Genomic DNA, 24,337 nt, shown 5'->3' with positions numbered 1-24,337 from the left:
TTACTGGCTCCTTTAACTCACCCCGAGAATTCACAGCCCAGACATTTTTCTCCAAAATGCATGCAAACATTGGGCTTTTTGATGTCTTATGGAAGTTGCCCCTCTCACAACGCAGTTCACTCTGTTCTCCTTTTAAATCGCACTCCTCCACAAGTTTTTCACGTGGTAGTACCAAATATCATAGCCCTGGGAAAGATACCAATACGTATCTTTCCATTTTATAATATTTACTATAGTTCATGTTTCTATGAAGACACAATTCATGGCCACAAAAATCTGAATTTTTACAGATTCATAAATATTTTTACATCATACAACTTTATTTACAGATATCACATGGCAAAGAGCTTTGCACCTGTAATACACTATTTTTAAATCCAATATAGGTTATTCTCTTAAAATAAGAACTGGCAAACATTTTGGGTCTAATTCAACCAATCCAGTGAGGAGGATTCCAGTTTTATTTCTAACCAGTGTGTTAAATCAAACCTACTGAAACCAAAAGTGTGTATCCCACATTCAAGACTGTCTTCTGTAAATTCTCAACTGAATTCTTAATTAAACTGTGATAAACAGGAGGTAGAAATTGTTTAGACTGTCAAAACCTATTACTGCTTCCAGGAGGCTGATAAATTAGAAATTTCTATAGCATCTAATATGCCTTCTCATTCCTACATTGACAAATCCATCTGTTTCTTTTTACCAGCCATTGGATAACTTGCAGTGGATACTTGCTCCCATACTGATCAGTTGTTCTACTTGACTCAGAAAGCCTCTCCCCGAAGCAATCATTAGTGCAGTCGCGCTGGTTTCGCTGTGCCTATAATCAACTGAAAAGTAAAAAAAAAAAAACAACCAATCAGCAAAACCCATATAAACGTTGTTCTTTTTTTCCTGTAAATGTAGTATGATTGTGACTTTGAAAACCTAGCCCAAAGAGAATTTGTTTCCACACTCCACCCCACCAGTCAGTCCGTGTGACTTGAACTCTATTTCAGAAACATAACATCTGTCAGTACTTCAAAACAAGTACAACAATGAATAACTACAAAAATCATTAATTTTGGTAACCCCATCCATTTCTTCAATAGGCATCAGAATTCAAAGGTAACAACCTTCGAAACTGGAGATAAAGCAGCCACAGAAATTCAAGTCGCTTTGTGGTTGTTTATTTCTGATGTCAAAGGATGAGAAACTTACCACTGACATTTTCGGTTAAAATGAGATGGAACACCTGAGCAAAGGAATCAATATCTTTATGCAACCAGATGTCAGAAAGACAAGAATCCATTTCTTTTATTAGCCATGGTTCAAGGCAATTCGCATCTTTTTCATTCTGAAGAAAAAAACAATACTGAAAGATGAATCTCTTCAAAGAGTTGTCATTATTCTCATACACTGGACACACACAGAGTTTGAACAGTTAGTTTTCCAAGTAACATCCAGAAATACAGCATTCAGATATCAGTTAAAGCATTTCTTGTATCATATGCAAGTACTTTAACAATGGCAGCACAGCCATCTGATCTAAACAAGTTATGTACAACTGAAAAGCACACTTCAAGAGTAGTTCATGCTAACAAAAAAAAAATCGTGTTTTCAAATACATTAATATCCTTCTAGAAACTCCACAGGAGTAATATCTTTAGAAAACATGGGTAGTAATAGAAAATGGGTAGTAATAATGTAATGCATGTTTAAACATCTCTTCCAACAAAAGGAAAAGCTTACCTGTTGATTAAATACCGTGTCACCACCATCATCCAACAGATTATACTCTTCAGTTGCACTTGGGACAGATCTCTGCCTCTGAGATTCCAGTTTGCTATTATTTTCTGGAGCAGAACACCACTCCGTAAGACTGCTTTGCTGTTTTTCTTCTAGAATGCATAAAGTATTTCCAAAAAATGTTTTACAGTCATCTTCATTATCCATTGTTTTCAGCTACCAAAAATGATCCTAGCAAGTCAAAGTTTTACCTGTTCAATCTCTTTTGTTTAATCTAGAATGCTCTTACCAGTTCAACGTAAATTCCATAAGTTAGGGCACCCAAAGTTCACCATTGCAAACATCTGCTATAAGAACAAGGTAAAACACACCCTTCGGGTGCTTAAGCCCCTAAGTCTCCAGTATTCCAACTTACTGCATTCAAATGAGCTTCCTAAGTAAATAATTTCTACACAGTTCTCAGTCCAGATCTTTCTCCAGAAGTGAAACACCGAAGAGAAGGGATATAGATAGCTCCTGCATGTGAAAACTAATTTTTTTGTACAAGAAACATTAAAAGACACCAGTGCCCTAACTGAACTTTTCTATCCACAGCGATCAGAGCCAAGCACCAGGACAAACATACATTTAGGATTTTATGTTACACCTTTGGGTTTTGCCTTTTTCTTTTTTGGGGGGGGGGACGACACACGACAATGTTTGCGTTTTTTTAAATACACACTAGGATCACTGCTTTCAGTCGTCAGGAAAACTTCTCAAACAATATATCTACTTAATCAATTGAAAAACAACTATATTACGTTCAAGTGTGTTTATGCTTCTGGGCTACATATCTGAAATACATCCATGTCTGAAGAACGCAGTGAAAAATGTTGCTAATAGGAACCACTTCCATGCAAGATGTGCAAAATCCCGCCCTCTTTAATGGCTGCACTTTAATTTGCACCCAAAAGTCAGCTCTATCCCAGCTGAAACCAGGACAACATAGTATGTTCTGCAAAGCCCCCAGTCACATGCAATTCCACTCCATAATAATTAGGAAAAACGTAACATTTATCAGCCATAAGCAAAAAGCATGCAACCATTGAAAGAAAGTGAAAATATTTTTTTTAAAGTTACACAAGCTACTTGAATAATGTAAACACTGAGAGCTACAAGATACTCGCTGTCATCTAATCAGGTCTCATTTAATATTCTGACTTTGAAAATCTAACAGAATCATCATATTTAGCTGTTCACTCAATGAAATCCACTGCCAATCCTAATAGTTAACAAGTCCACAAACCTCGCTGCTTCTCTTTTTTGTACTTTACCATCTGTTTGTATACCCAGTGCTTTGTAAAACATCCTCCAAAAACATCTCTTTAACTTCAAAAGGTCTTCCTTGTACTGAAAGCACAAATAATTAATAAAATATTACATATTCCCCAGCTTCATTTATAATCTTAATTTAAGAAAAGCATTTCTGAAGACACAAAAAGTGAATTAAACATTATTAGGGCCTGATTTAAGGAATTACTGCTTTCCCTGAAAAGTCTTGTAAGACTGTCTTCATTGGAGTTCATTTTCTTAAAATTACTGGGCCACTAAACTCAACAACACTTCAAAAGTGAAATGCCAGCTGGGTACCTTGTTTCTCATGAACCTCTTCAATTCCATTGAGTGTTACAGCACGAGATGCTCCTAAGATTCACAGTTATTAATTGTAATTTTATCAAAATGAGAAAAAGAAAAGAGCCATTTTTGTTTAGGGTTCCAAAAAAGAATTCACTGTGTAAACCTGCCACCTGGATTACAAAATATAACAGCAATTAATACAGCTTTAGTGCAAGATCCCACAAGCAGATTCCCACCTTTACATTAAACCACTTTTCTTCCATGAGAAGTATACCAGGAGATGGACTTCTCTCAACTTTTGCAATCACTTTAGCCAGATTTGGCTTTTTTTACTCAATACTTGCTGATAAATGAGACACTCCAATGGTATTTATCTCCTAAATAATTTACCCTGAATTCTTTTGGACTATCACTGTTTTATAAACCTTATTTATGGACATTAAAGCAGGGTTTTTTTCACAGGAAGTATTAAAATTTCTAGATTTACATTTATGGTACCTTAGCAGACATTTGCCATTGCTGAGGTTAAATCACCTAGGACTTCTCTTCAGAAAGAACAAGCTACATTTCATATACTTTTAGAAGCTGTCATGGAGGAAGTCTTCCAATACTGATCACAAACTCTGTGTACTACAGGAACCCACGACCACAAAATGTTGGTTTCTGTGGTCAGGATTTTGTCAGCTGTATTGTTGAAGGAGGACCAAGTCTTTTTCACAGCATGAACAGACAAAGTATCTAAACTGTCTTCTTGGAATTCTTAAATTCTCAAAAGTGGAAAACGGAAAGTATCTTTTCAATTGTGATTAGCCTATGAAGACGAGTATATGATCATGGTATAACCACTGAGGTAAAGGGGAGAAAGAGACTGTCATCGGCATTTCCTGAATAAACATATTGATTGAAACCAACAGGAAGCTACAAGAAGAGTAAACTGGAAAGCTACACAACAATTACAGGCGAGGTTTCTCCCCTTCAAAAAAAAATCTGGAAAACACTGAAATAGTGTGTAATTTCCAGATTCCTGCCTCCAACAAGTTGCAAGCCTTGCTTTTCTAGGCAGCAATTAGGAACTAAGAACTAAACACTTCGATCTGTAAAAAAATAGATGTTTTATCAGGAACATTCACTGAAATAAACTGACAACTTGCAGAGAAGATACTAAAGAGAGCAATCCAACCCATGCCCTGGGACTGTCCAGTTTCTTAAAGAAAAGCTGACATACAGACAGCCTACTTCACTGTTCTGAAAAGAAAGCATTTCTCTTAAAAGCGTCTTTTCAAAACGTATTCTACTCGGATATCATTGTTGGAAAAGGAAGAGGACTGCAAGGTGCCAGAGGAGGTCAGTCATGCAGAGAACTTACAAGCCAGGAGCGTGACGGGGCGAGGGGGAAAGCATCTCCCATGCATCTGTGTTCTACCTCTACTAACGATCAGTCCAAATGAAATTACAACAGCAATAACGATAATTTTGCATCTGAATGTAACCTAACCGCAGATTACTGAGTCTGAACATAAACTAATATAAATTGCCATGTCTTTTCTCAATGTTTACCTAGATTAACAGTTAGTAACTTCCTTTAAATTAAAGAATCATGTGATTAAAACATGAATACCCAGTTTGCCTAGGACTGTAATACTGAAGTGACCAGGTGCAGTTATCTGTGTTTTATCTGGTAACCAGCAGCAAACTTGCTGACGCCTGAAGAGCTAGAACCTACCAGAACAAATTAATATATATCACGCTCTGGTAGCTCCTAGGGCCACGACATCCCTGCACTTACAGAACTCCCTGGGATAAAAACACTCTGAAGCAGATGCAAATAGTTAAGAAACCACAAAAACAAACAAGCATTGCTGTAACTCTCAGTGTATGCATCATGTTCTCTTACTCAGAATGGTTTGCTACAGTTTAATAAGATCTGTAAGTCCTAGGGCAGGTATACTCAGATTTCAGAGTTTACATAAATACTAACTGTATATTACTGGGCAACTTCCAAAATATCTAATAAAGAGATTTGCATCTAGAGCAGCACTAGAAATAATTAGTTTTAAATTAGTCTGTTTTTGCAACACGTCTCTCAGTTTTATTAACAAGAAGTCACTGAACCTATCCCTCTCATGTACTTCATCCTATAACAAAAGGGGGAAAAAAAAGGCCACACACACAACAGAGAAACATCACAGATGTAAGATTATAACTTTTCACAAATATGAACTTTTTAAAAAACTCAAATATATTATTTGCTGGTACATTACAGACACATTAGAATGTGCAAGTCTAGCTTAAGTAAGGATTTTCTTACAAACTACCCAAAAGTCAAAAATATTTCAAAAAGTTTTAGAGATATCTGACAGATTGCACTAGTAACGCACAAACCACATACACCTTGATTTCAGAGGTTAAAGTGAACTTCTGAATCTTTTCTAATTCTTATAATCTCGTTTTCAAGATAATGACACAAACCGCAAATCCTACAAATCTTATTTTCATAAAATCTCCTTCACAATTGATGAACGTTTAAAGAAATGTATGATACCACATAATCAGAAAAAAATTAGATTGCTTAGATCCATTAAGTCATGCACAAAGCTTACCATTAATTACGGCACACGACTAATTAGCCATCTTTATTGGTGTGTTCTTCTGTTTTGTTTTGTATTATGAACTTATGAAGCAGGGACCCAAGTACAACATGTTTAGGCTGAAGTGAAGAATGTGTAAGTCATTCTCACACTTTTTTCCATTTTGATAAACATCCAGGGACCTAGAGCTATCATGAATTTTTCAGTGGAGACCTTAATCTTGCAGTAAACATTCCAGTTCCACTGAATTATCAAACTCCACCATAGCAATAGTCACACAACCATAAATGAACACACTTACATAATCTGCTGAAAATTAGACTACTCAGTATCTTGAAAACATCTGGGCAAACAAATGGACTGCAAACGCGGTATTGCTAAAACAAGCACATGATACAAGAAATTCTGACAGACACACTCACATTGAGTCCTATCTACGTAAGCCTCCCTAAGGCTTTTATGCTTTCTGACAGAGGAAGCTCAGAAAAATCTAGACCTCTGTCCTCCACAACTATATCATGATTCCAAAATTAATTACTGCCATGAACCTAAAATAAGGTACTTTTACGAAAAAAACAAACCAAACCAAAACGAAACAGTACACGCTACAATAAAGGCTCAGTAAGACTTTAACGTTAATTCAGACTCTATCCAAACAAGCACACCTTCAATGCTCAGCACGCTAATAAAAAAAACCGGATCTTATTTTCCGGTTAAGAAGCAATACATACTGCCCCACTTCACAGGAAATACAACGTGATCCTTACCACAATAACATGTGTCACAGCTGAGAGAGTGCTGTCTCCTGCCATTAGCGTGCAAAGTAGCACGCCATTAGTGCAAAATGTTAACAGTGTCTTTGGAGAAACCCTATTGAAAATTCATAAAGATACTTCAGGTTTTCGCACCATTTCAATGCTGCTAGCTTTCCGCTACTTGCTGAAAATTAAAGGACTGAAGAGCTGCTCACCAGAAGTGGAATTAGATTATAATTCTCTCACCAAAGAATTCACGCATACTGCTTGTTTTTGAACTCTGCTTGTTCCCAGAGTTCCTAAGAAATATTAGTGATTATGCTCCAATACTTCAGACGATGGATTAATTAACAAAGTGAGATTCAAATGTACATAAATAAACAAATAAGTGAAACAGAACCTTACGAACCTCCCCATGTTGTTTAATTTACTGAAAAATTCAGTGTGGACTGCTTTGGAAAAAGACACCATGTGTTTGGATATAGTCTTTGTGTTTGTCTACATGTGGTGGGTTGACTCTGGCTGGACACCAGGTGCCCACCAAAGCCGCTCTATCACTCGCCTCAGCTGGACAGGGGAGACAAAATACAATGAAAGGCTCACAGGTTGTGATGAGGATAGGACGAGACCAGTCACCAATTACCATCACGGACAAAACAGACTGAATTTGGGGAAATTAGTTTATCTCACTGCCAATCAAATCAGAGTGGGATAATGAGAAAAACAAAAAAAATCTTGAAACACCTTCCCTCACCCCTGCCTTCTTCCTGGGCTCAATTTCACTCCTGAATTCTTTCCCTCATCCCCCCGAGCGGCGCAGGGGGACAGGGAATGGGGGCTGCGGTCCGCCCATCACACGTTGTCTCTGCTGCTCCTTTCTCCTCAGGGGGAGGACTCCTCACACTCTTCCCATCCTCCAGCTTGAGGTCCCTTTCACAGGAGACAGTCCTCCACAAACTGCTCCAATGTGGGTCTGCGTCCTTCCCACGGGCTGCAGCTCTTCACGAACTGCCCCAGTGTGGGTCCCTTCCACGCGGTGCCATCCTTCAGGAACAGGATGCTCCAGCGTGGGTCCCCACGGGGTCACAAGCCCTGCCAGAAAACCTGCTCCAGCGTGGGCTCCTCTCTCCATGGGGCCACAGGTCCTGGCAGGAGCCTGCTCCAGTGCAGGCTCTCCACAGGTTCACAGCTTCCTTTGAGCGTACATCTGCTCTGGTGTGGGGTCCTCCATGGGCTGCAGGTGGAGATCTGCTTTACCGTGGACCTCCACGGGCTGCAGGGGCACAGCCTGCCTCACCATGGTCTTCATCACAAGCTGCAGGGGCATCTCTGCTACAGCACCTGGAGCACCTCCTCCCCCTCCTTCTGCACTGACCCTGGTGTCTGCAGGGCTGTTTCTCTCACATTGTCTCACTCTTCTCTTCGGCTGCAGTTCTGCGGATTTTTTTCCCCCCTTCTTAACTGTGTTATCCCAGAGGTGCTACCACTGTCACTGATGGGCTCGGCCTTGGCCAGCGGCAGGTCTGTCTTGGAGCCGGCTGGCACTGGCTCTGTTGGACATGGGAGAAGCTTCTAGCAGCTTCTCACAGAAGCCACCCCTGTAGCCCCCTCACTACCAAAACCTTGCCACACAAACCCAATACACTATACTTGACTGAATCACAAAGAAATCAGCTGATCATTTTCAAATGCTTTAATTTTTCTCTTCAGGAATTTCAAACTCTTTAAAGTTACTATTCTCATACCTGTGGCAGAGTTAGCCGTGCAAGTAAAAATAGCAATTGCCACCCCTTTTTCAGCGCTGCCACCTTCAGTACCCAAAAGTTGTTCTGTATCGTACTCTACAACTCCTTCCTGGAAGACATGAGCTCACTGGTTACCAGATGCGTATTTCTTTCCAAGTTTGCAATTCATCCCTCCTTTCAAAAATCCTCCTACATATTAAATTCAGGGACCACACCGAAGAGAGAAACGCTTTACTTTACCCATCTCTGCTCTTCTCTCTTCTTCAGCAGCCTTCCAGAAATCATCATCACTGTCCAATAGATAATAAAACTCCAAAATTAGACCCCTGTGTCACTGTAAACACACCCACCTCACATCTTTTTCACCCAGAGTCGGAAATACTGCCATCTCTTCCTTTTGCGTGAATCTGTGGATTCTTCTTAAGCAGGATTTTCTGCACTGCTTCTAGTAATTCTTCCATTTTGATATGACCTATACTTTGTTCTTCTTCAGCCAGCATATACCTCCACACACAATCATCCACCTTGTCTGGAATTCATCTTCACTAGCTCTTTTCATCCCTTAATAGCCTTGTGAACTTTTGTACACATATTCAAATTCTTCTTGAACTTGGCTTTGCTGCTCAAGTGCATTCATGCTCATTAGCTATGTGATATCTTTACCCATACAAGCAACATAACCAGCTGTACCTTTTCCCATGTGCTTCTCAATCATATCCCAACCGCTGCCCATTCCTGGAAATCCCGCTATCCATACAGTTCAAAGAATCCAGAAACCACACACAATCTTCAGACTTTCATCTAACCCTCCTCTGCTTCAGGAACAACTTCCCCAGGTGACCTAGAAAGCTCTGCTTTTGTATCACTTCATGCTTTAAACAGAAGAGCTGAAACAGAGCAAATTTAACCCAAACTACATTGGTAAATAATGCTCAACTTCATCATTCACTTCCGAATTTTGCTTATTTCCTTTTATGTCCCCTATCAACTCTCACAACCCAGCATTTGTTACAGCGTGCTGGTCTTCCTACCTATCTTCAAAGCTTGCAGAACTTTTGGATCTACACATGTTAAAAGTAGGGAGAAAAAAAAGACAGAAAAGTGTGACTTGATCTGAAAATGAGACAAGGAATTCCACACACACCCCCAAGAAGAAATAGAGCAAGCACATGCAATTCAGTTACATAAGACGGCTTACTACGTGAAACTGCAACATACAGGAGGAAAACTGTCCTTTTCACACTGAAATATTCCGTTACCTGAAATAACATACCCTACTCATTCCTTACATACTGAGCTTTTACTAGGCTGTATCCCAAAGACACTGTGGTTTAAATGTGCACAAGACTACAGATATCAACACAAGATCAATTGACTTGAAGAAATATCATTAGTACCTGCTTTCTAATCGAATCCGATAACCAACTGTCTGGCCAATCTTTTCTCTTCTTTCTGCTGCCACTCTTTCAGCCATAGCAATAGCTGCCAAACGTCTTGTCTGAGTGCAAAATATACGACAGGGAGCTCCATTTTTGTAACAGTCGTCAAGAAGGAACTGAGGGATCTGTAAAAAAGTGGTTTAAATGTAGTTTTTAGTTTGATAAAGTCACAGCTTTTTTTACCACAGTGGAACAATTTAACTGCGTCTTAATATTGCACAGGTTGCAAAAGGATTCACAATAGGATTATCATTGCAAACATACTTGAAGGGTTAGAAAGGCAGTAAAAAAAATTTCTGATTAAGTTTCAAACAAAAAAAAAAACAAAAAGTTGAGGCTTCTCTCTCCCGCTTCAGAGAAATCTATTAAAAAAATACCTGTAGGTCTATCAGAAAACTGTGCAGAACCATTTATGCTTTTAGTAAGTATCTGCTGGTTTAGTATTTCAAAAGCAAGCAAATGAACTAGAACGCAAGACTTCTGGCTATATAAGAAAACAAAAGCCTTAAAACTAGCATAAAGAAATCCTTTACTACAGAAATATTACAAAATTGGCATTAGTTTTGTATAGATCCTGTTATATTTTTTATTTCATTAAAGAAACATACTTGACTAGTTTTTCCTGATCCAGTCTCTCCTACAATCAAAACAACTTTGTTGTCCTTTATTATTTTGACTATTTCTTCCTGTTTTTCAAAAACTGGCAGTGATTGCCTGAAGGAATCAAACTCTGCTTCCCCTCTCTTCACTGGAACCTGCGGGATACCGTGGTTAAGTCGTCCGCTTGTCTTGTGCACTTCTCTGTTTTCTGTCAAGAGAAGTTAACAATTTACTTCAATACAAAGGAAGGTAAATAAAACATTGCTTAAAAATCATGCATAAAAATGAACATTCCTGACTTTATATGCATCCCTACAAAGTGACAAACCCATCACAATTTTAAAAGACATATTAATAGTAATGCATCCTGTTACAGTGCTTGAAAGAAATATTGTTCAAAGGAGTTATTACTTTCATAGATATTTTGAACAAAAACAGACTCTCCGAATGCACTGCTCAAAGTCAAAAAAGGTCATGAAGAGCAAACAGAGAAACTAAATCCGAGAAAAGCAGCCTGGCATATTTTCTTGGCCTTTGTGTCATGTTTACACATTCACTATATAGTCACTGTATAGTCAAACCTTTAAGTTACTCCAAACTGACAGGCATGCCTCCTTTGAGTCAGTCTTACACAACCTAATGCTCTAATCCGTAAGATTTGTCTTAAATCATACAAATTGAACCATGCTGTACCCAGTCCCCCGGACCCACACAACGTAGTGTGATAGATTAGAGAGCGATACTTAAGTAGCCAAAGAACCTGCACATCTTCAGAGACTACTTTAAATTCAGTATTGTAAATGCTATTCAACAATTCCTTAATGATTACTTTTCAGAAAAATGAAAAGCTTGCTGTAAATTCAATTATACATATTTAATGTGATTAACAGATTAAGACATTAAATTACAAGCACTGTGTTACCAAGGCAGACACAGGCTAAAAGATTAAAAGGGCCAAAAACCATTCTGGAGAAGTAAAGAAAGACAAATTTTACACTATTCCTTAGTTTATGCCTTACATTCCTGAGGAATTGCTTTTCAGCACTTTTATTATACTTTCCTTCTGTTCATTAAACAATCCTATTAAACAACTGAAACAACTGAAAAAGAAAACTAGCAAAGGCAGCACTTAAAAGCATGAACCATCATAAATCAGACACAGCCAGTGAAAGCAGGCATACTGGTACAAGTGTTTTCTCTGTACTACACACAGCTTTGTACACAGAAACACAACACAAAACTCTTACGCTCCCAGAATAAATAACCTTGTTAGAAGCATTCTTTAAGAAAAAAAACACAATATATCAGAAGTCTGTCTTCCAGTGAACTCTTTCATATTCTAGAAATCAAGAAGTCTAGATGGTAGTCCCTCAGGGACCAAATCTATCTTAGAAGATAATGAAACAAAAAAAAAAGCTTCTTATTTTATCAAGAACATGAAATTCTATAAGCAGAATGGCCCGCCCCATTTTCTTGTAAGGGTGTTCTTATACGGCAGTCACGGTAACACCTCACTTCAAATTCACCTCATGGAACTCGTAGGAACAAACATTTCAGAAATGTACTCCCAAATAAAATTGGCTGGAACTAGCTCAAAGATTCAAAACCAACTTGGCACAAGCAAGACACTGGAATGTGGGTGACATCACTGCCTAAGTTCCTCATGACACCAGTTTTAAAAGACCGTAGATTAACAATTAAAAGCCAAGAAAATGCATGGGGTTGTCTGGAGGGAAAGGTGTCATTTGGGACAGGAGAGGAGACAGAAAAGAAAGGGCTTTGTTTTCTGGTTGGGTTGTGGGTTGTTCTTTTTTTTTAAGCAGTGTGGATTCACAAAGCCGTATCAGAAGACACACTGAACATACCAGATTCAACCACACACGCACTTCTTCGCTCCGTCTTTGGCAGAAGTTCTGTTCGTTCTTTATTTGTGACAGAAAATCTCTGAATTAAACTCCGAACAGCACGTTTCGTACTGGGAGTCAAGCAGCAAGTCATCACTGCACGTGGTAGTTCTGAAAAAGAAAAGAATCACAGAATCACAGAATCACAGAATAGTAGGGGTTGGAAGGGACCTCTGTGGGTCATCTAGTCCAACCCCCCCGCCGAAGCAGGGTCACCTACAGCAGGCTGCACAGGACCTTGTCCAGGCGGGTCTTGAATATCTCCAGAGAAGGAGACTCCACAACCTCCCTGGGCAGCCTGTTCCAGTGCTCCGTCACCCTCAGAGGGAAGAAGTTCCTCCTCATGTTCAGACGGAACTTCCTGTGCCTCAGTTTGTGCCCATTGCCCCTTGTCCTGTCACTGGGCACCACTGAAAAGAGCTTGGCCCCATCCTCCTGACACCCACCCTTCAGATATTTGTAGGCATTTATAAGGTCCCCTCGCAGCCTTCTCTTCTTCAGCCTGAACAAGCCCAGTTCCCTCAACCTCTCCTCGTAGTGGAGATGCTCCAGTCCCCTCACCATCCTTGTAGCCCTCCGCTGGACTCTCTCCAGTAGCTCTTCATCCTTCTTGAACTGGGGAGCCCAGAACTGGACACAGTACTCCAGATGAGGCCTCACCAGGGCAGTGTAGAGGGGAAGGAGAACCTCCCTCGTCCTGCTGGCCACACTCTTCTTGATGCACCCCAGGATCCCATTGGCCTTCTTGGCAGCCAGGGCACACTGCTGGCTCATAGTTAACCTGTCGTCCACCAGGACACCCAGGTCCCTCTCCGCAGAGCTGCTCTCCAGCAGCTCCACCCCAAGCCTGTACTGGTGCATGAGGTTGTTCCTCCCCAGGTGCAGGACCCTGCACTTGCCCTTGTTGAACCTCATCAGGTTCCTCTCTGCCCAGCTCTCCAGCGTATCCAGGTCACGCTGAATGGCAGCACAGCCTTCTGGTGTATCTACCACACCTCCCAGTTTGGTGTCGTCAGCAAACTTGCTGAGGGTACATTCTAACTCTTCATCCAGGTCGTTGATCCATCCTTCTTCCTTACAGTCAGGTATCGACTTGCGTCTTTTCTGGGAGGAAAAAAAATAATGTATTTTAGAATAAATAACCTATTTACCTCAATGTAATGATCTTTGATCATAATTCTTTCAAGATGGCTGTCAAATTGTTTTCAAATACAATGTCATAACTAGAAACTTCCAAATAATGTTCAGTGCAGCACAACGCACACGAAAACAGTAGAAGCATCCAAATACCCACCACCAAAACCACCCTCTATTCACACGCAGTAGTGCAGCACAAGCACTACCGACTTTGGATGACTACACCCAGCACAGCCTTACAATTAGGCCTCCGTAACGTAACGCTGCTCTGCTGCCTTTCCGTTAAAGGTCTCTCACTGCATCGGCTCCCCAAAAGACAGCCAGCTCCCTCAACCACACTGTCAATCAGTACCAAGAGGTATCACACAAAACTCCTTTCTAGACTAATTTAAGAGATTTAGACGTTAAAAATCAACAAATAGGCGTAACAGACACAGAAGCAGCCTTCCAGTGGTATTCCAAGCCTTAATGAAATCCAACAGATCAGATTCCCAGGACCTTCCTTCATTATCAAAGATTTACAAGGTAGAATTAGAGCCAAAACACTTCATCATAACGCTGCACTTGTTCGTAGGCCAAACTCGGATACTGAAAGGCGAAGAACTGTTCTAAGTACATTTGAAGCTGAACTACCTTGTGCCTGGGCTGCTGTGACATATCAACACTCTGAAAACGTCTCCTAAGGACAAGAACAGAACGTCCCATGGCGAGCCCCATGGCTGGCAGGGGTGCTACAGTAGTGCACGTGTACGGGATGCAGCACTTGGCTGCTGTCAGGGGTGGCTTCTGCGAGGAGAGGCCAGGGCCACCCCGTGTTGGACACAGCCAGCTCCAGCGACCCACCACGGGCACAGCTGAGCCCTTCAGCCACGATGGTGGTGACTCTGTTATAACATATTTAAGAAAGGGAAAAAATGCTGCAGAGCAGCTGTGAGAGAAATGGGTGAGGACAACGTGGGAGAAACAGCCCTACAGACACCAAGGTCAGTGAAGAAGGAGGGGGAGTAGGAGCCCCAGGTACAGCAGGAGAGATTCCCCCGAAACTGTACAGGAGAGACCTCAGTGGAGCAGGTTTATGCTGAAAGGAACTTCAGCCTGCGAGAGAGACCCCATGCTATTTTCTCCCCGTGTCCTGCTCAGGAGGTAGAGTGAGAGACCACGCTGCCTGGGGACCTAGCAATCAGCCACCAAGGTCAACCCACCACAACACGGCTGCTTTCTAAGATGTTGGCTGGGGTTCACCTCCTGGGCAGTGCAAGATAACATTTCAGAATAGCAAAAATAATCAAGCTGGAACAGTACTTGCATGCGCCTGTCCAGGGAAAGGTTGGCAGAAAAGGAAAAATAAACTGCAGTGCTTCCCATGACAATGCTCCCCGTCTTCAGTACTTTGTATGTCAGCCACTTAGAACCACAGAACCACTGGGACTGGGACGGACCTCTACACCTCATCTGATCCAACCCTCTTGCTCAAGCATGGACACCTACAGCCAGGTGCCCAGGACCATGTCCAGATGGCTCTTCACTGTCTCCAAGGATGGAGACTCCACCGCCTCTGTGGTCAGCATGCGCCAGTGCTTGGTCACCCTCACAGTGACCAAGAAAGCGTTTCATGATGTTCCAAGGAAACCTCCTGTGTTTCAGTGTGTACCCACTGCCTCTGGTCCTGTCACTGGGCACCACTGGAAAGAGCCTGCCTCCATTCTCTTTGCATTCTCCCTGCAGGTATTTGTATACATTGATGAGGTCCCCCAAGCCCTCTCCTCCAGGCTGAACAGCCCCAGCTCTCTCAGCCTTTCCTCCTAGGAGAGATGCTCCAGCCCCTTCATCATCTTGGTGGCCCTTCACTGCACTCTCCCCAGCATGTCCATATCTCTCTCCCACTGGTAATCCCAGCACTGGACTCAGCACTCCAGGTGTGGCATCACCAGTGCTGAGCAGAAGGGAAGGATGCCCTCCCTTAACCTGCTGGCAACTCTCCTCCTAACTGGGGGGCCTGGGGGGAATTCAAGAGACAGCCCTTACGTTGTGTGGCACACTGGTGTGTTACCAACACCCTTCTAGCTACCCACACAAAGCACAGCGCTATGAGGGCTGCTATGGGGAATGTTAACTCCGTCCCAGCCAGACTCCGTACAGTACACTGCTAACAAACTTTAGAGGAAAACATGCTAGCTACCAAGAGTTTATAACAAGTTTCTTCAAGTATTCAACACATGCTTGCTTAACTCAAAGAAAAAAACTGATGACACAAAATATTGTCCTATGGTTCCCAAACAATAGCTTTCCTTGTTTACCAACTCTGTGCAAGAAGTACAGACTAATGAATATTAACACTAAAATCATACTCTTTCTAGAAATTCCATGGTGAAAGCCAATCATGATCAACCTTTTAAAGACTGATCATTCCAAAAGTTATTGCAAGCATAAATACTAAGGAAATCTGCGGAGACTAAACACGAGTAGAACATCTGAATTTATTTTAAAAGGAAATCCATGTTAGTGCGTTACGCATTATTACAGTTAAAAAAAGCATACCGTTTATGTCTTCCCGGGTGAATATTCCCTTTTTCTTAGCTGTTTAAACATCAGCTCAACTATTCTCCAAGCTCCATGTCACCCTAGACTCCCCACATTTAAAAAAAAAAAACAACACACAAAACAGAAACAGGGCATAATTGTCCCACTCTACACCGCACTGGTGTGGCCCCACCTCAAGTACTGTGTGCAGTTTTGGGTCCCTCAATGTAAGAAGGACCCCAAACTATGGAAATGTGTCCAGAGGAGGGTGACCAAGATGGTGAAAGGTCTTGAGGGCAAGACTTCTGTGAGGAGAGGCTGAGGTCACTTGGTTTGTTCAGCTTGGAGAAGGCTGAGGGCTGACCCCATCCAGTCTACACCTTCCTCAAGGGCAGCGGTGGAGGAGGAGGTGCTGATCTCCTCTCGCTGGTGACCAGCGACAGGACATGGGGAAATGGAATGAAGCTGCGCCAGGGGAAGTTCAGACTGGACCTTAGGAAACGGTTCTTCACTGAGAGGGTGGTCGGTGCCTGGAACAGTTTCCCCGGGGAAGTGGTCACCACACCAAGCCTGTCAGGGCTCAAGGAGCATCTGGATGACTCATTCAGTCACATGGTTTACTTCTAGGTTGTCCTGCGAGGAGCAGGGAGTTGGACTCGATGATCTTATGGGTCCCTTCCAACTTGAGCTATTCTACAAAACGACGACCAAAAATACCACAGAATCTACTAGGCAACTGCTCAGAGACACTCACAAAGCTCTACAAAGAATCAGCAAGGATTCAAGCAGAGTTTACCAATTACGCTTAAGCACGTGCACCGCACAACCCAAGCATGTTCCTGCTCACCATCTGCAGACACCTGACAAGGCTTTCTAACACTCTATGTTCCCAAAATATGACGCAAAGATACACAAGTTCAGTCAAATTTATTGTCTCGGGCATTTGTGGCAAATATCAGCTATACCACTCCTGAGACTGGAATCACACTGGAAGTGCAACTTCACTTGAACAGCACTAAGCTTGAATAAGATCTTCTCAGACCAAGCTACATGTTCAACACAATCAGTGCTGGACAGCATTTACTCCCTCATTAACTACAGGTCCAGAGTACTAGCGATTTACACTACTCTGCAACAATCATGAAGCATCACCAAAAATGAGGAACTGCAAATGCTGTTGTGGATTTCCATCACTCCACACACACACAAGTTACACATGGCACTCCATCCATCTGGGTTTTTCCTGCAACCTTCCCTGTCCTGTAGCTTTGCCACCTGAACTCCCAGGGGAACTGGATTCTCAGCTTTCACATAAGCTCACCAGGTCAACAAACAATGGTTTTCTCTTCAAAGCTCAGAGCAGGGTAAGAGAAAGAAACATCATTTCGGCGAAGCTACTGAAGGTGAAGGGTTCTGGAGCAGAGGCTCGCGCCGAGGGACCCTTTCTCCGGTGGCAAAACCGCAGCGGCGAGGCGGCAAAAAGCGCCGAGAGAGAGAGAGGAGACCCCAGATACCCCCCCCCCCCCCCCCCAGCGGGAAAGCGGGAGGTGCCAACGAGCGGCAGCTCTGACTCAGCGGGGGCGGAGTCGAGTGTGACAGCGGCCAAACCCCCTCACGGATAAGAGCAGCCCCCAGGGAGCGCGGGCGAACAGAGCCGGCAAACAGAGGCGGCGCAGCAGCCCGGGAGCGGCGCAGCAGTTTGCGCGGCAGTTCGCGCAGGCAGGGCGAGCGGGGAAGGCGACTGGCAGGGTGCAGTCCGCCTCCTGACTACTCAAGTAGTGGGCATCGCTCTTCCAGGAGATATTCTAGCCATGGTTACCACCCGTGGTAAAGCTGTTGCTCGAAGGAGTGGGGGGACCCAGACGGAGGCCCCACGCAAGAACGCGGGTGTCCAGGTCTCTGGCTGCAGGGAGTGCCTGAGCCTGGCGCTTGTACCGGAGGACAGCAGAGACAACGGCTGTGTTCGGTGCGAGCAGGTGAATGACCTGCTCAGCCTGGTGGCAGAGCTGAAGGAGGAAGTGGAGAGGCTGAGGACCATCCGGGAGTGTGAGAGGGAGATTGACTGGTGGAGCAGCACCCTGCCCTCCCTGAGGCCGAGGCAGCAGGAGGCGGCTCCACAGAAAGCAGAGAACCCCCTACCCTCTTGCCACTGAGCAGAAAGAGGGGGCCTAAGAGCTGGGGGGGAATGGAAACGGGTCCCTGCTCAGGGGGGCAAGCGAATCTTTCCCCGGCCTCCCTCACCGGCCCAGTTGCCCTTAAGCAACAGGTATGGGGCTCTGGAATGTGAGGGACCGGCCACAGAGGATGTGGGTGAAGGTGAGGCTCCATCCAGGGGGTTGCCTAGAACGAGTCAGACAGCCCCAAGAATTACAACTGCCTCAACTAAGAAAAAAAGGAGGGTCATTGTCATAGGTGATTCCCTTCTGAGGGGAACAGAGGGCCCGATCTGCTGACCGGACCCATCCCACAGGGAAGTCTGCTGCCTCCCTGGGGCCCAGGTTAGGGATGTTGCGAAGAAACTCCCTGGTCTGGTGCGGCCTTCTGATTACTACCCCCTCTTGGTAATGCAGGTTGGCGGGGACGAGGTAGCAGAAAGAAGTCCCAAGGCCATCAAAAGGGACTTCAGGGCACTAGGGCGACTGGTTGAGGGATCAGGGGCGCAGGTGGTGTTTTCCTCCATCCCATCAGTGGCAGGGGACAGCACTGAAAGGGGCACGAAAACTCACCTGGTTAACAGGTGGCTCAGGGACTGGTGCCATCAGTCAAATTTTGGCTTTTTTGATCATGGGGAGGTATACACAGCACCGGGCCTGCTGGCAACAAGTGGAGCTCAGCTATCACAAAAGGGGAGAAGAATTCTTGGCCACGAGCTGGCGGGGCTCATTGAGAGGGCTTTAAACTAGGTTCGAAGGGGGAAGGGGATATTGCCCAGCTCACTAGGGATGAGCCCAGGCTTGGAGTGCCAAGGCCAGGGGTGAGACTGACAGCCCAGCTCAAGTGTGTTTACACCAACGCACGTAGTATGGCCAATAAACAGGAGGAGCTGGAAGCCATTATACAGCAGGATGGCTACGACTTGGTCGCCATCACAGAAACGTGGTGGGACAACTCGCATGACTGGCATGCTGTCATAGATGGCTACAGACTCTTTAGGAAAGACAGGCCAACAAGGAGAGGTGGGGGAGTTGCTCTATATGTGAGGGAGCAACTGGAATGCATTGAGCTTGGCCCGGGGGCAAATGAGGAACAAGTTGAAAGCTTGTGGGTTAGAATTAAGGGACAGGCTCATAATGGTGACATTACGGTGGGTGTGTACTACAGGCCACCTGACCAGGAGGAGCAGGTTGATGAGGCCTTCTACAGGCAGCTGCAAGCAGCCTCACAGTCACAGGCCCTGGTTCTCATGGGGGACTTCAACCACCCTGACATCAGCTGGGAAGACCATACAGCTAGGCATTCGCAATCCAAGAGGTTCCTACAGAGCATCGATGATAACTTTCTGATGCAAGTGGTGGAGGAACCAACAAGGAAAGGCGTGCTGCTGGACCTTGTGTTAACAAACAAGGAGGGACTGGTGGAGGATGTGAAGGTTGGAGGTAGACTCGGCTTCAGTGACCATGAAATGGTTGAGTTCAGGATCCTGCGTGGAGGAAGTAGGGCGATAAGCAGGATCAAAACCCTGGACCTCAGGAGGGCTGACTTTGCCCTCTTCAAGGAGCTACTGGGAGGAATACCGTGGGCCAGGGCTCTCGAAGGCACGGGGGTCCATGAGTGCTGGTCGCTCTTTAAACAACACTTCTTCCATGCACAGGAGCAATGCATCTCCCTGAGAAAGAAATTTAGCAAAGGAGGCAGGAGACCTGCATGGTTGAAGAAGGAGCTTCTAGCGGAGATCAGGCAGAAGAGAAAGGTCCATGGAATGTGGAAAGAGGGACAGGCCACTTGGGAAGAGTACAGAAACGTGGTGAGAGCATGCAGGGATGCAACGAGGAAGGCCAAGGCTCACCTGGAATTGAAGCTGGCAAGGGATGTCAAAAACAACAAGAAGGGCTTCTTCAACTACATCAGCAGCAAAAGGAAGGCTAGGGACAATGTGGGGCCGCTGCTGAATGAGGCGGGTGTCCTGGTGACGGAGGATGCGGAGAAGGCAGAGCTACTGAATGCCTTCTTTGCTTCAGTCTTCAGTGCTAAGACTGGCCCTCAGGAATCCCAGGCCCCGGAGGTAAGAGAAGAAGCCTACAAAGAGGACGACTTTCCCTTGGTCAAGGAGGACTGTGTGAGGGATCGCTTAAGTGATCTGGATGTCCACAAATCCATGGGCCCCGATGGAATGCACCCACGAGTGCTGAGGGAGCTGGCGGATGTCATTGCTGAGCCACTCTCCATCATCTTTGAGAGGTCCTGGAGGACAGGAGAGGTGCCCGAGGACTGGAGAAAGGCCAATGTCACTCCAATCTTCAAAAAGGGCAAGAAGGAGGACCCAGGGAACTACAGGCCGGTCAGCCTCACCTCCATCCTGGGAAAGGTGATGGAGCAGCTTATCCTGGAGGCCATCATGAAGCAAGTGGAAGAAAAGAAGGTTATCAGGAGTAGTCAGCATGGATTCACCAAGGGGAAATCATGCCTGACCAATCTGATAGCTTTCTACAATGACATGACTGGCTGGGTGGACGAAGGGAGAGGAATGGATGTTGTCTACCTTGACTTCAGCAAGGCTTTCGACACAGTCTCCCATGATATCCTCCTGGGGAAGCTGAGGAAGTGTGGGCTAGATGAGTGGTCGGTAGAGTGGATAGAGAACTGGCTGAATGGCAGAACTCAGAGGGCTGTCATCAGCGGCGCTGAGTCTAGTTGGAGGCTGGTAACAAGTGGTGTCCCCCAGGGGTCAGTACTGGGCCCAGTCTTGTTTAACTTCTTCATCAACGACCTGGATGAAGAGTTAGAATGTACCCTCAGCAAGTTTGCTGACGACACCAAACTGGGAGGTGTGGTAGATACACCAGAAGGCTGTGCTGCCATTCAGTGTGACCTGGATAGGCTGGAAAGCTGGGCAGAGACGAACCTGATGAGGTTCAACAAAGCCAAATGCAGGGTCCTGCACCTGGGGAGGAACAACCCCAGGCACCAGTACAGGCTTGGGGTGGACCTGCTGGAGAGCAGCTCTGCGGAGAGGGACCTGGGTGTCCTGGTGGACGACAGGTTAACCATGAGCCAGCAGTGTGCCCTGGCTGCCAAGAAAGCCAATGGGATCCTGGGGTGCATCAAGAAGAGTGTGGCCAGCAGGACGAGGGAGGTTCTCCTTCCCCTCTACACTGCCCTGGTGAGGCCTCATCTGGAGTACTGTGTCCAGTTCTGGGCTCCCCAGTTCAAGAAAGATGAAGAGCTACTGGAGAGAGTCCAGCGGAGGGCTACGAGGATGGTGAGGGGACTGGAGCATCTCCCCTACGAGGAGAGGTTGAGGGAACTGGGCTTGTTCAGGCTGAAGAAGAGAAGGCTGCGAGGGGACCTTATAAATGCCTACAAATATCTGAAGGGTGGGTGTCAGGAGGATGGGGCCAAGCTCTTTTCAGTGGTGCCCAGTGACAGGACAAGGGGCAATGGGCACAAACTGAGGCACAGGAAGTTCCGTCTGAACATGAGGAAGAACTTCTTCCCTCTGAGGGTGACAGAGCACTGGAACGGGCTGCCCAGGGAGGTTGTAGAGTATCCTTCTCTGGAGATATTCAAGATCCGCCTGGACAAGGTCCTGTGCAGCCTGCTGTAGGTGACCCTGCTTCGGCAGGAGGGTTGGACTAGATGACCCACAGAGGTCCCTTCCAACCCCTACTATTCTGTGATTCTGTGATTCTGTGATTTTTAATCTTACTTTTTAAAGTGTTTTCTCCACTGCTACTCCCTGCAACAGCGCAGGACGTGCTAGAAACACGGATCAGCTTAACGACAGTCGTGAAATTCCACACATTTACTCCAAAAAGAGAAAATGATAAACAAAAATCAGACTCCAACTCACCCTTTACTTTTAGATATCAATCCAAGGGACTGGCAGAGCTGGTGAACAAACGCCCTTTCAGTACTAGTGAACGAAGACGGAAATTCCATTTCTAGAAAAGACAACGAAAAACGCAAACATCACAACGCCACGCGCAGCCTTCCTGACGCACCGCCTCGACGTCACGGGTCTGACCACATTCCCCGTGAACAAGGGCACCGACGGCAGCCGCTAAGCGACTCCGCGCACGCGCGCGAGCCGCCTCACCGGGCCGGAGGCAGCGGAGCGGAACCCACGCGGCGTCCCCCGGCCCAGACGCCTCCCGCCGCCGGCCCAGGCCCGGCGCTCGCCGCCGGCCCGCCCGTCGGGGCCCGCCCCACTGCGCCCGGGCCGCCGCTACGCACCTTGCTCCTCCCCGCACCGGAACCCCACCAGGGCGAGGTTCATCGCGATCTCCACCGCCTCGTCGACGCGGACATCCTTCAGACCCTTGGCCCGGCGCGGGGCCGGCGGAGGCGGCCGGGCCGGGGGCGCCCGAGCCCCCCGAGCCCGGGCCGGGCTAACACGAGGAGGCGCCACCGGGTCGCGACATGGCGCGGGCTGCCGGGCGGGCGGCGGGCGCGGCGCCGCCGGCGGAAGAGCGAGGCCGGGCCGGCGCAGCGCCGTGACACCTGCGCGCGGGACGGGCCGCGGTGGGGCGGGGCGCGGAGGATCCGTCCCGCCCCGCGCGGCTCCCGCCCGGCGGAGGCTCCGCCCCCGCGGGCGGTTGGGCGTCGGGGCTCAGCGCTCCGCGGCGGGCGGCGGGACCGGGGAGGCGCGGTGTGGATGTGTGAGGCAGAGAGATCTGCAATGAAACATTTGATTTTGACTTTACACCACATAATCAAGTTTTGGGTAAAAACATTCATTTGGAAAATTCACAGGGAGCTTCAGCACGAAGATTAATTAAACAAATGTTTACTCACTAAACTTACGAAGCTGCGGTAGCTCTGGTGAATTTTTAGTCTGAATCCAACAGCCGTCAGGAAGACCAATGTTCCAGTAGAAACTGGTGGCCCAACATCAGTCATCTTCTTTCTGATAAAAATTAATAAGGAACGTATTTCTAAAGAGGACAGACAATTTCTGTTATAGACGTGTTTATACTACGAGCATTTTGAATACTTACACTGAATGGAAAAGAGTTTTGCGTGTCAATCACAAACATGCAAAACCAATGAATGACAGGTTTTCCTCTCCCCCCTGCTCTCAGCCCCTACACAGAGAATTCAGTGCTTCTGAATTTTGATCTTCAAGCATTTGCAGGCGTCATTTCCTCTACAACTGCTTAGTCTGAAAGTGTTTTGAACTGGAAGCTGATGTTTTCAGCCAATCATCTGACTCTGATCTGCTGCTCAGTCAGTTCCATAGGTGGCATCTGCCTAGTTTCATGCTCAAATGTGGATCCATTTATACACCTTCACACTCTGCAAATTTGTTCTCACAATACGGTCTTGCAAGCATTGACAATACCGTCCTGTGTAGAGGTATGCCAACAACGGTGTATTAGAAGTCATCTGCACAGTTTGGAAACAATAACAGACAAAGTTAAATGATTTTACCAGTAGCCAGCAACCCTACATTACTACTGTAAAATACAGAAAATCCTGTGGAGACCACGTAGGGCCTTCTCATTTTCTGCTCAGAGAAGCAAAGAACTGCAGTGATACCTGAGAGGCCCAGGTGTCAGCCTCAAATACTTGTAGGCATGAACACAGAAGGACAAGTGGTCATCCTGCCCGATGTCATAGTTCTTACAGCCCACTCCACGTGAAAGAATAGTGTTGTACACTTCATTGCCTCCTGAGAAACACTTTATCTCTCTTAATAGCACTGAAGAATAAAGTCTCTGGAGTACTTTTGGAGGCTGTTAGACAGTTCTTGTTGTCGTTGTTTTCAGATGTGGAAAACATCGCAAGGTTATTAAGGATCTGAGACAGAGCTAGGGAAAAGACTGAAAGTTGTTGACTTCCAGTCCTTTGCCTTAACCAGAGTATGATCTTTTTGAGACTGTATCTCCTATTTCTAGGCGTTTTCTTAGTACACAGCTGAAGAAAGAAAAAAGTTGGTTTGGTTTAGTTCATTACTTCAAACCTTTTCTGTTAGATATGAATCTGTTGAAGGTAATGTGTGGGCTGACTTGCATATCTTGTGTTACTGGATGGACATCAGGAAAAAAAACACTGGGAGGATATCACAGAATCACAGAATGTTGGGGGTTGGAAGGGACCTCTGTGGGTCATCTAGTCCAACACATACAGCACTAGTCCAACCAA

The 24,337-nt window shown here is 45.4% G+C and overlaps 1 protein-coding gene and 1 long non-coding RNA gene across 2 annotated transcripts; both read right to left on the bottom strand.

Annotated features, from left to right (window-relative positions):
- Nucleotides 1-299: 299 nt before the first annotated feature.
- LOC104339406 (3'-5' RNA helicase YTHDC2-like) lies at nt 300-12,940 on the bottom strand. The gene is made up of 7 exons (XM_075446845.1): nt 12,823-12,940; nt 12,338-12,487; nt 10,481-10,680; nt 9,831-9,997; nt 1,732-1,880; nt 1,201-1,336; nt 300-830 (listed from the first exon to the last, which is right to left on the bottom strand). Exons 1-5 carry the CDS (start codon nt 12,938-12,940, stop codon nt 1,829-1,831), a joined length of 687 nt encoding a protein of 228 aa, XP_075302960.1. The 3' UTR covers nt 300-830; nt 1,201-1,336; nt 1,732-1,828.
- A 341-nt stretch (nt 12,941-13,281) lies between these two features.
- LOC142358942 (uncharacterized) lies at nt 13,282-22,524 on the bottom strand. The gene is made up of 3 exons (XR_012761964.1): nt 22,427-22,524; nt 22,044-22,134; nt 13,282-13,480 (listed from the first exon to the last, which is right to left on the bottom strand). It is a non-coding gene; the product is annotated as an uncharacterized LOC142358942 (long non-coding RNA).
- Nucleotides 22,525-24,337: the final 1,813 nt, after the last annotated feature.

This window comes from Opisthocomus hoazin, chromosome Z, assembly GCF_030867145.1.
Source record: "Opisthocomus hoazin isolate bOpiHoa1 chromosome Z, bOpiHoa1.hap1, whole genome shotgun sequence".
Taxonomy (NCBI): Eukaryota; Metazoa; Chordata; class Aves; order Opisthocomiformes; family Opisthocomidae; genus Opisthocomus; species Opisthocomus hoazin.
Note: the sequence above shows the minus strand (reverse complement) of the source record. Positions and strands in the feature narration are given on the sequence as shown.